The following is an 11,456-nucleotide window of genomic DNA, read 5'->3' as shown; positions in this document are numbered from 1 at the left end:
CTAAGACTAAAACTATTTATTTAAATAAATTTAACAGAGCTTCCATGATTAACACTGCTGTGCAACATCAAGAGGGGCGTTGGGTTGATTTTCAGCAATGTTAACAGCAATATATATTATGTATGTGTGTGTGTGTGTGTGTGTGTGTGTGTAGGTGTCCATAAACTGTGACTACGTGTTCGTGAACGGGAAGGAGACGCGCGGCTCCATGAATGCCAGGGTGATCTTCAGTTACGAACATCTGAGCGCGCCTCTGGAGCTGACAGTGTGGGTGCCCAAGCTGCCCCTGCAAGTGGAGCTGTCGGACAGCCGACTCAGTTTCATCAAAGGCTGGAGAGTCCCCATCCTGCCAGACCACAGGTAAGGGACAGAATGGCTGAAATTCCAGTTGCTTTCCTAGGTGTAAGCAGGACATCTATAGAAAGGGAAGCTGATATTCCAGCTGGCTGCCTCAACCTCCCGGTCTGTAGATGTCCTGCGTGAAAGATGAGGACTTAAGCCTCTGAGCCACTTCCAAAGCATTAAGGTAGTTTATTGTACACTGCACTGCAGAATTTAAACACAACCCATCAACTTAATCACCCTCTTTGCTGCTGCTTATCCTCCGGCCCAAATACCTATCCACATACCACTCAGTGCTGTATGCATAAGACTGTTGTCCTTTTTTAAATTCAGTCAAAACAGCTTTTGACTCCTGATTTTGATTTAGGCAAGTGCTCACCTTTTTTTCTTATTATTATGCACTTGCACATTTCTTCTCACGTCCTCAAAGTAGCCACAGTAATGAAGAAAATCCATTCAATATAAATTGATGCCATCCTCCTGAAATTAAAATGTAAATGTTATTTTGACAGTGATGCATTAGACTGAATTTTAACCCAATTTAAGACGAAAGTATTCCACCTGAACCACTCAACGATAGCCAACAGAACTAAACCACTTACTGAGAAAGCTCTTCAGGGTTTTGCTGGCTTCTTTTCTTCAAAAACCTCTATGATGTTTTCTGGATATCTACAAAAAAAATGGATCAATAGATAAATAAGGGTAATTGGCTCTTTAAGTTAGCTGTCAGTCAAATTGGTAAAATAGCCATTCCAGGAACATCATTATAAAATCTCTCAGAACATTAAACACTTAGATGTGCTGATTTTTCCTTGTTGTGGGAAAACAAATACTTCTACACTGTGTCATTAATTTTGCAAGCTTGGCTTTAATTGAATTTCCTTCCATTTCAATTGCTTTCAGAGCAGAGGCTATTTGTGTAAGCACTGTGTGTACATTGTGAGCCTAAAGCACTGTCAGGAGTGAGGTCACCAAATGGGCAAACTAGTATGTTCACCATAATGCAGCAGTCAACCTCACTGACATTATGACTGGCGGCAACAGACCTGCAGTCCTCACTGTGTTTAAAAAGGAAGAAGGGAGAGCAAGAATTTGTAACATGGAACTTCAGGTTTGAGCATCGTAGACCCTGATAAGAACTGACACATTGAAACACTTCAAAAAAAAAAAAAAAAATCAGGTATAGCATGGTAAACTCTTGTGACCTGAATAAAAAGTTACTGTTATCTGTGTGAAGCCCCTTCATAAAATAGAAAGTCTGTCTCGTAAGTTTATTTTATTTACACAAAGGCATGTCTCCTGTCAGACCATCGAAGCTGTTTTATTTCCTGGGTAAAACTGATAAACGCTGCCAGGCTTGCTCTTTTGGTCTTAAGTGCCCGACATAGCCGGCATCTAAATACAATCCTTGTTTGAGTATTGTTCAAGCATTTATGAACACTGAATTCAGCTGCTTTACATTCAAGCCAGCTTTGGAAATCAATGGGTAGGATATGCTTTGTCAGTCACTGACAGACTGCCTTGGTTTATGCAGCCCAAGTTATCTGAGGATAAGGCAAAGAATAGATTAATTATCCGCAGGAAGGAAGGGAGGATGAGGTTTTAGCCTTTGAGAAAATCGGCAGGTTGTCAGACTGCTGAATGAGGTTTGGTAACTCATACATCTTGTGTTGTTACAGATTGTCTGGGCTGGTATACACTGAGCATCTTAGCCTCCCTCCCACACACCCACTTATAAACCAAGGCAATGGCGGTACTAATGGCACAGTAGCATTGCAATGCGTCACAGTTATCATTGGTTTATTGACTTTGTGAAGATGTACTTCACAACAATGTAACATTTGCAGGTAATTACAGGTTTATCCTGCAATGTTCACTTCTCTCTTTATCGGTTATAGTCAAGGGTAGGTAGGACTGATAATTTAAAACTGTGACAGCACATTTGTCACGTTAAAGACTCAAGTCACATTAAAAGGAAAAAAAGTTACATACAGGTATATGATTGTGAACGAAAGTGGCAGTCCTGTCTTGCGCATGTCAGAACCACCAGAGACAGCGATGACGAGGACGAGGATGACCGGAAGGTGAGCCGAGGCTGCACCCTCCAGTACCAGCACGCCCTGATCAAGGTGCTGACCCAGTTCCACACCACTTCCACTGAGGGGACCGACCAGGTCATAACCATGCTGGGGCCGGACTGGCAGGTGGACGTCACCGATCTGGTGCAGGACTCCCTGAAGGTGGCCGACCCCAGGGTGGCGGAGCTGGTGGACCGCACTGTCCTGGTGGGCTTGGAAGTTGGAACCACCACGCTGAAGGTAGGAAGCACAGACCACTGAACAAGATCAGACTGTAGGATTTTATGAGCTGTGATCTCTCTTTGGTTGTCCTCTTGGGGGACAGTGAGAACTAGATTTGGGATTGTAGGCTCGAGTCATGAATTGTAATCCCAACACTGCTGTTCTACCATTGACCAAGGCACTTATGTTAGATGTATAGATAGATGTGTATAATGTAAGGAATGTGAGTTGCCTTATGTTTCTGCAATAAGGTATCCTTTCCTGAATGATAAGAACATTTTCTGTTGCTCCTGATACACTTTTAAAAAATATTCTTCTCAGAAACTGTGAAGTCTTTTCATTCAGAGGGTGTACAGGGGGAAGTAAATGAGCTACGTAATGGCTCACACCGAAGGAGAAGGAAGTGGAGAGAGAATACAGGTTACAGGTGCATGGAAGAAAATTGGCCTGCAGTCTTCTATGCGATGTCATAAATGGAAACCGTTTAACCTCCCTGATTGAGGAATATAAATTATAGGTTGAATAACGTTCAATATGCACACACGGGTGCAAAATACAAGTTAAAAGCTAATTAAAGTTGGAACCAACCAAGGTCATTAATAATTAAAAGCCATACAAAAGAAAAGCACTTTTATAAATCTGCACCCCCCCCCCTCCACTTCCCACCTGGGATTCCTGCTGTGCATAAAAGAATCCAATTGTATTTACTGCCTTTGCATGGCACCGACGGTGTAAATGGGAAGGCCATAAAGAGGACTGAGTACTTATTAAATATTTTTACTTGTTTAGTCAGGTTTGCTATAATTGTATCATTCCTCCATGTTGCTCAGTGTTTTCTCTTATTGCATGTGTCAAAACAATAAAAGTACACAGCCTTGATATGAGATAGAGTTGCACTCTATAGTAAACATCTTTGTCTAAAATGGAAGTGTAAGTTGATCTTATTTTAGAGGAATGAACAGGAAAGTATGGGCTTTGAGTAGGGGTGGGGTTCTGTGGTCAGAGTTGCTTCCAATGTTAATCAATTAGTCAGTGAGAAACGATCTTTTGAAACGGGCAGTTCAATAAACTGAATTGTTGATTTCTGCTCATTAAACTGGCTCCATTGGATGTTGTCAAGTTTTGGATGTGACAGCCGCTGTGTGATTAGTTCCTGCCATTCCTAGAGGCTGCCTTTTTATGTTTGTTTAGCTGTAGATGGGAGAGCTAGAGAACTCAGATAAAGCAGAAAATGTGCTAAAACAAATTCCTCAAGATAATTTCAGTCCCACTGTGTGTAAAGGATTGCAACTGTGTCTTCCATTTCCTGCCACAAAGGTTCAGCTGCAATCTGTGAGACATGCAGTGTACTGTTTAATTTTGCATTCACCCATGTTTAACTCAGGGGTTAAATTTATTCAGACTGGGAAAAGATGTACGTAGATCGATGTGTAGTGAACTGGAACTCTCCTTTCCAGTACATTAGTAAATCTGAAGCAAATAAGATGCGCCAGGGAGTATAACTCCGGTCCTTCGGTACGAATAAAAGATGCACAAAAGGCACAAAAGGCGGTCGCTTCTTGAAAAACGCACGTGGTCACTAACAAGGGCCACGCTGTGAATCGTGACCTAGGGAAAACCAAAAGGCCTTCATCTTCGGGTGTGGAGCGTTTCATGAGCCACAGAGGTCCGCCGCGTCAGAGTAAGCTTGTAATTAGTAGGATCATCTCGGAGACCCTGGGCCTGGGCCAACGCCTCGTGGCTCTGGACGAGCGCTAGGGGGATATGGGGAGTACTATAGTGGTTATTGATTGTTTACTTGATGGTTTTAAGGTTGTTGACTTTTGTAAGGTTGTTGATTGTTAACACATTGTAAAAATGGCTCAGTGGACCAAATTATCAGGTGGCTGACAGTAGAATTATTGCACATATTGATTCATCAGGCAGCCAAGCCTGGCTTAGAAGGGGCAAAAAAAGGTCCCATTACAAACCTTTAGCATTGTTTCACAATGCCCCCCCCCCCCCCCCCTCCACAATCTCCCCCTTTGTGGATTTTTGTGAAAATTGTGTTTTGTTGTACATTTCACTGGCAGTAAAATGTGATGGGTGACCTGCTGGAATCCTCCAAAACTGAGCATTCCATTTCAGAGATCAAGTGAAACGCTTCCTTTGTTGAAGTCTCGTGTTTTCCACCCCATGTGACCTTTAACTGCAATCAGTGGTAACCGAAAGGAGAAAAATGAACTAAAAGTGTCCATTGAGGATTTTTTTTTATATGTACAGAGGCAGACCTGTCAGGGCTCATAGATTACCCCTGAGACAGGTGGTTTTCAACAGCTTTCAGTGCCCGGTGGCTGTGCGATGGAATCTAACTGTTTCTGTCACCTGCCTAAAGAAACACGGACTCAGTGCAGTTTATTTTGGACTGCGGAGGGACTTCCATAGGTCCATGATTTTTTGGTATTAAAGAAGATTTTGTCTTAAAGCTGCACAAGCCCAATTTCAGCCAGGTTTGAAATGGTGGAAGATGTTATCAAAGGCCATTGATACTGTTTACTTGTCTTACCTCCAGACATCTTTTAATGGACAGGATTAAAGGAGAACAACAATGAGCACCCTTTGTTATTTCAGCCAATTATAACTATTCAACATGCTCTTGGATGACTCTAGTGACTAGATGTGGAGCTCCCTTAGGCAAGGTTTTAGTCCTCTTTCCAGTAAAATAATGGCAACTCAGATGAAAGACACAAGTGAATGGATATTATGATTCTCACAAATTGATGCCCAGAAGCCTTTACTTGACATTAAAACTGTATCAGTTGCCTTTTTGTATCTTACACTCTTATTTGAAGTCAAATTTTGTTAAGCTTTAACTCAGTCTTCTAGTTTCTAGTTTTGCACTGATATACGCACATATTAACAATGCAATATTTTGATCTACAGTTAAACTGATCTGTGCATTTAGTTGCCATTGAGTTTTTCTTATTCCCTCTTCTCACTGCAGGTAGAGTCTCCTCTAGCTGTGGAAGCTGTACTGGGAGAGACCTCTTTCTCTGTCATCGATGATAAGGTGTCTATCCAGGAGCTGCGGGTTCATGCCATCTCAGGCCTCTCTCTGACACTGCAGCCCAGCCCTGGTAACAGCCACACCATGGTCGCCAAGGCAACAGGCCTGCAAACGCTGTCCACTCCTAAGCAGGTACTGTTCACCAGCTGGAACTTGAAGAGGGAGATAGCATTATCTCCTTCAACTCAACAGCCCCACTGAATTTTTTTTTGTTTTGTTGTTCCTTACCTTTAAAACAGTCGCTGTTCCTACGCCCTATCTTTTTTCATGCTTCAGCTAGTCTTCCAGAGCTGACACATGCCCTCTGTGAACATGTACCACATGAAAGCAAGTGTATCAATTCACTGATCTTCAAATGATATGGATGAGTCCCCTCACACTCTTTCCATGCTCTCTGGCCATTCAGGCTGCGTAAGGATCAGTGTACATGTGCAGGTCTTACACAGGCTGTGTTACCATTTGGATTACAAGGTTTGATTTGAGACGTGAATTAAAACAAGAGGGAGAAAACAGACTGACTGAAAAGCTTGGAACAGCATGTCGAATGCAGGTTTTATGTTGCAGCTCTCTTTCACCTCATATACTCATTTATAACCATGTACTTCTGTACTTTTTATAAATGACAGAGCTTTACACCAAGAAAGGCAAAACCTAAGTGACCCTGGTCTGATATTCTGTTCACAGAGAATATTCATGAATTAAAGAGGATGTTATTTAACTGAAAAAAATGAGATTATGGCCCCTGCAGCCTAGCAGGTATCTAATTTTTCCACTCCATTGAAACCATTTTTATAACAATTCTCGTAACAGGAATGAACAGTAATTTGTGCAATAAAATTTTCCTTTGCATTATTTCCGGTTTGAAATGTTAAAACCATGTCAAACAAAGCATTCTGAAGTACTACGCAGAAGCCATTTCTGTGGTACCATGTGGAACCATTGCATGTACAAAGAAAATGCCATTCGAATGTATCCTGTGTTTCAAAATTATTATAAAAATAGAAATGGCACAAGGTATGTTTATGAGGATACATTCATATGATACAAGTTGTGTTGAGAACATATGTAACAATGTTCCTGCATGCAAAGTGGCAAGGTATTCTTTGAAGTGGTTCTTATGTGGCCTAATTAATGTCTTCCTTAAGCATTCATGAATATTCTTACCCACTCATGGCAACCATTTACCTTTTATCTAACGGACAAACTACAACTCCTACCTCAATCCGTTAAGACCAACTTTAAGCAGCATTTTAGGGGGTGTGCAGTCTTGGCCAAAAAAAAAATAATAATAAAATTGCATTTCATGCGTAAATTCTCTGCCAAAACAGACCCTAGATCAGCCTATTTGGAGACAGGAAATCAAATGCCAGCAGACAATGCACTAAAGCTCCAGATGAAAACATAACTAAGCTGATTGTATAGATGATTGCAACTGACATGCAAGCGATCTCAATTGCAGGAGATATTGGATTAAAGAGGATCTTGATCCAGATTACAGTATGTTATGTTGACAAACAATAGCTGCATGAAAAACGTAGCTTGCTGCTTATTTTACTTGCATGATATGTGTATTTTTTCTTTTTTTCCATCATCCATCATATGATAAGGTACGTGATTAGGTACAATAGTACGTTTTTTTTTTTTTGTTTTTTTTTTTTTTACCTCTGTCAGTTTATACCATGGTGTTGTATTCATCTGCTGCATTTCTCCATAGTACTGCTGAAATATAACAGACATTTCCAGAGCTGATCTATAGCTAAGAATGGTCTCAACATCTTGAAGAATAAAAATGCGTGACAAATGAGGAATTTTAATACCATTGGCACTGCATCACATATAAGGTAGTCACAGCTCTCTGTTTTCGGTAGTGGCTAATTTGCTTCAGTGCTGTGGGCCAGAGCAGCTCTTTTAGCTAAAGGCTTGTGTGAAATTCTAATTTAATAAAGACTCTGAAGAAGCATCCCACCACAGAGATGGACTCCAGTTTAATTAGGAGAACGCATGCAGCCATGTCTGTTTCTGTGAATTAGAATGTCACCTGGGGAAAGTCCCAACTTCGCTTCGTAATCCTCCTAAAGTATTCAGCAGGAGTGCCTTCTTACCTTAAGAGAGAGAGAACACTGGGCTTTGCATATTCAATTTTGCCCGTTGCCGTGCTTACTAGAGGAAGGCGAGGGGGCTATTTTTGGCAGTGGCCAAACCCAACAGAAGACGAGTCCTGTTTCACCAGTAGCCACATTAAAATCCAATTTGTCTCGCCTTCCACCACTTGGCCACCTTTAAATTTAATTACCGTAATGTATTGTTCTAAGTGCTCTCAAAGGCTGGGGCTGTAAAAGCAAGCAATTCCCACCACTGGTTCAATTCTCAGAGGAGTGCTCGAGCTATTTCAAACAATTATTTTCTGTTACTCGTGAAATCTCATCCATGTCTGTTTGTTGCTCCTCCATCTCTCTCTCTTTCTCTCTCTTTCTCTCTCTCTCTCCCTCCCTCTCTCTTTGAGTGAAAATCAGACTGCAGGAAAGCAGATCATGTGCAAATAAGATGACTTTTTTACAATCCAAGCATCTACTAGTGTTTACGTTAGCAAGTGTTTACGTTTATATTTAAATATTTCAGCTCTTTATTTAATCCTACACAGATCTGCTTGCTGAATTCCAGAAAAATCTATATTATTCTCAAAGTTGTTCCTTAAGTGTGCTTATACTGGTGCTTGTAGGTTCACTTGCATGAAATGTGCGGCATTCAAAGCCACATATTATGTGTTTTCATATTATGATTGATCAGCATGGTACCTGCAGTAGCTACTCTTCTATAACATGAGTTTTAGGACTGTGATTTGTTTGATTTGCTTTGTTTTGAGCCTGCCATTATTCTCTTGTCTCATTCATGTGTCCAGGATCACACTGAGTTTATTGGGGCAGAGCTCTTTATTCACTCTGTTATTCAAATCATGCATTTCAAAAGCTCCCTTTATCTTAAAAAAGAGAGAGCAAGATGACAGAAGCCAGGTCTGTACAGAAATGTCAGCGCAACCTTGAAGTCATTATATAATAGAGCATTTTTTTGCGCTCAACTGCAATGTTCCAGACAGTTTGAAATACATAACAAAAACAATTTTGCAACCCGTGACTGAAAGGAATTGTGGCAAAAATAAAAAAAAAGGCTTTGCATCACCAGACACGTAGCAGGTGCGAGCCAAAGGCTGCTGTTTTAGAGAGCAAAGGAAGGGCCCCTGCCAAGACAGGGCTCATTCTGCGGTGACGGGAGACACAGCCGAAGCCTCATCGCCATTCCTCCACGGCACAGACTCGAGCTGTCAGATAAATGAGGTGCAGCAGCGCGGGTCTGTCCGCCGCTGCCCGCGGGACGGCGTCTCCGCTCTCTCTCGCGCGCGGCGGCATTCCAGTGCTGACCTCCACTAAACCCTGACTCAGGGTTGCTGGGGAATGGGCTGCGGGGCACCCGCGCTGACCCCACGCTGTGATGACAGAAAGGCCGCAGGCGTGGACGACCACCGAAACTGCAGCGCAGGCAGCTTCTACAGGTCATCTGCCCATTTGCAATGCAGGAGAGCAGGAGATTCGAAGTAGTATTTAAAACACCCCCTGTGCATTATTCACAGTGAATAATGTGCGTGTGGCTTCTGAAAGTGGCTTTGCTGTAATGTTGTTGTTATTTGAGCCAGTGCTGCAGAGTTTTAATTTGAGCACTGCATGTTAGGTCATTAGGTCAGAAAATATATCAATCGAATAGTTTATGTAAGATGTGTTACTGTTTTCTAAAAGCGTCACTGACAGTGGTTAAGCCATCCAACACACACACACACACACACACACACACACACACTCACACCCATACACAGCATTCTACCACCAGACAGATGGGAGCACAGTGTGGAAAAGCACATTCCTATTCAGTGGAATTGTGATTTGTTACCAGAGATTCTTATACTTAATTAAACAAATATTTAAATATATCAAACATGCAGTACCACACCCCATATGGCGATATCAAATTTTAATTACATTTTTTTTCATCTTCTTCAAATTATAATCAAAATATGTCCATAAGAGCCAGTCAGTAGCAATCATGAAGGCTTATTTACATCAGAGACTACCAATTGCTTGCTCATGATCTATGTTGTAATTTTGGGAAGTCTATCATGACAAATATATTTTAGTTCACATAGAACTCTGAGGGCTGTGACTTCCAGTAATTGTCATTCTTCTGTATGTTTCTGTAGGAGGCAAGTCTCTCCATCTGGATTTATTACAGTGACAACACAGCAGCTCCTCTGAGCCTCTTTGACCCGAAAGACTACAACCTGAATGCCTCTACTCTGAATGACAAAGTGGTAACCGTGTCCCAGGACCCACAGCTGCGGTGGCCGGTCATTGTGGCGGAGAGCGAGGGGTCCGGAGAGGTGGTCCGCCTGGAGATGACCATCTGCGAGGCTTGCCAGAAGACCAAACGCAAGAGCGTCATCGCCTCTGCCCCAGTGTATGTCAAAGTACACTTTGGGCCGGAGGACGACTCTGAGGAAGAGAACGAGGACTACCCAGGAGGCCGCGGGGGGCAGGGGGCGGTGCCTGGCCACGGTGAGAGCGAAGAGCCGGCCAACACCAGGAGACCATTCGACCCCAGCATCGGTGGGGGGAGTTATGAAGCAGCCAATGAACAGCCTGCGAGCGTGCCCATCGACTACACCAACTTCCCGACCATCAGCAACCCGGAAAGGCCCACGGAGGGAGAGGAGGATGAGGAGGAGGACTTCAGCCACCGTCCCCGCAGCATGACCGACCTGGAGATCGGCATGTATGCCCTGCTGGGGGTCTTCTGCCTCGCCATCCTGGTCTTTCTCATCAACTGCATCGTCTTCGTCCTCAAGTACCGCCACAAGCGTATCCCCCCAGAGGGACAGGCCAACATGGACCATTCCCACCACTGGGTGTTCCTGGGGAACGGGCAGCCGCTGCGGGCGCAGAGCGACCTCTCACCCCAGCAGGTGGAGAGTCCCAGCAACCCCCTGGAAGGGGTGCAGACTTGCTGCCACGGGGATCACCACAGCAGCGGCAGCTCACAGACCAGCGTGCAGAGCCAGGTGCACGGGCGGGGAGACGGAAGCTCGGGGGGCTCCACCAAGGAGCACAGTGAGGAGCCCAACTCGCCCACCTCGAAGCGCAAGCGGGTCAAGTTCACCACCTTCACCACCCTGCCCAATGAGGAAATGCCCTACAACTCCATCCCCATTGCTGACGAGGAGGACATTCAGTGGGTCTGCCAGGACATGGGCTTTCAGGACCCAGAGGAACTGCACGACTACATGCGCAGGATAAAGGAAATAGCCTAGTGGTGGGGAGAGGGGCACGTTCTGCCACCGAGCTTTGAGAACTTTTCCTCTCTCTTTGTCTTTTTTCACTTTAGTGGAGATATCTTTTCACAAAAACCTTGGTTTCTCTCTTTTTTCTGTTGCACAGTGCTGTTTCCTGTACACATGCTCACTTCTTGGACAGTCGCAAAAAAAAAAAAAAAAAACAACAAACAAATGGAACGCCAAAGACCAACCCAGAGTAATTGGATCACTAGCTAAATGGCTTTGTGTGGCTATCCCTCCTCTAGTGAAAGGGGAGCAAACTCTCAGAGTGAAACACAGACTCCTCTATGGTGAGCACTGTTCTAGAGATGAATTGACAAAGCACTGTATCTCTCTGACTGGGGATCAGTGCATCAGCTTGGCACAGGTGGGACTGTTATTGGGGGAAGGG

General features: G+C 43.5%; 1 protein-coding gene across 1 annotated transcript in view; it reads left to right on the top strand.

The window, feature by feature from the left end:
* Positions 1-11,201, top strand: part of tmem132e (transmembrane protein 132E) — a 224,859-nt gene extending 213,658 nt beyond the window's left edge. Inside the window, exons 6-9 of the mRNA XM_036524691.1 lie at positions 155-360; positions 2,384-2,660; positions 5,626-5,820; positions 9,935-11,201. Of these exons, the coding sequence (XP_036380584.1) occupies positions 155-360; positions 2,384-2,660; positions 5,626-5,820; positions 9,935-11,041 (1,785 nt within the window). The 3' untranslated portion in view covers positions 11,042-11,201. The remainder of the gene's footprint in view (positions 1-154; positions 361-2,383; positions 2,661-5,625; positions 5,821-9,934) is intronic.
* The last annotated feature ends 255 nt before the right edge of the window (positions 11,202-11,456 follow it).

This window comes from Megalops cyprinoides, chromosome 3 (assembly GCF_013368585.1).
Source record: "Megalops cyprinoides isolate fMegCyp1 chromosome 3, fMegCyp1.pri, whole genome shotgun sequence".
NCBI classification, from domain to species: domain Eukaryota; kingdom Metazoa; phylum Chordata; class Actinopteri; order Elopiformes; family Megalopidae; genus Megalops; species Megalops cyprinoides.
This window is presented reverse-complemented; position numbering and strand designations above follow the sequence as displayed.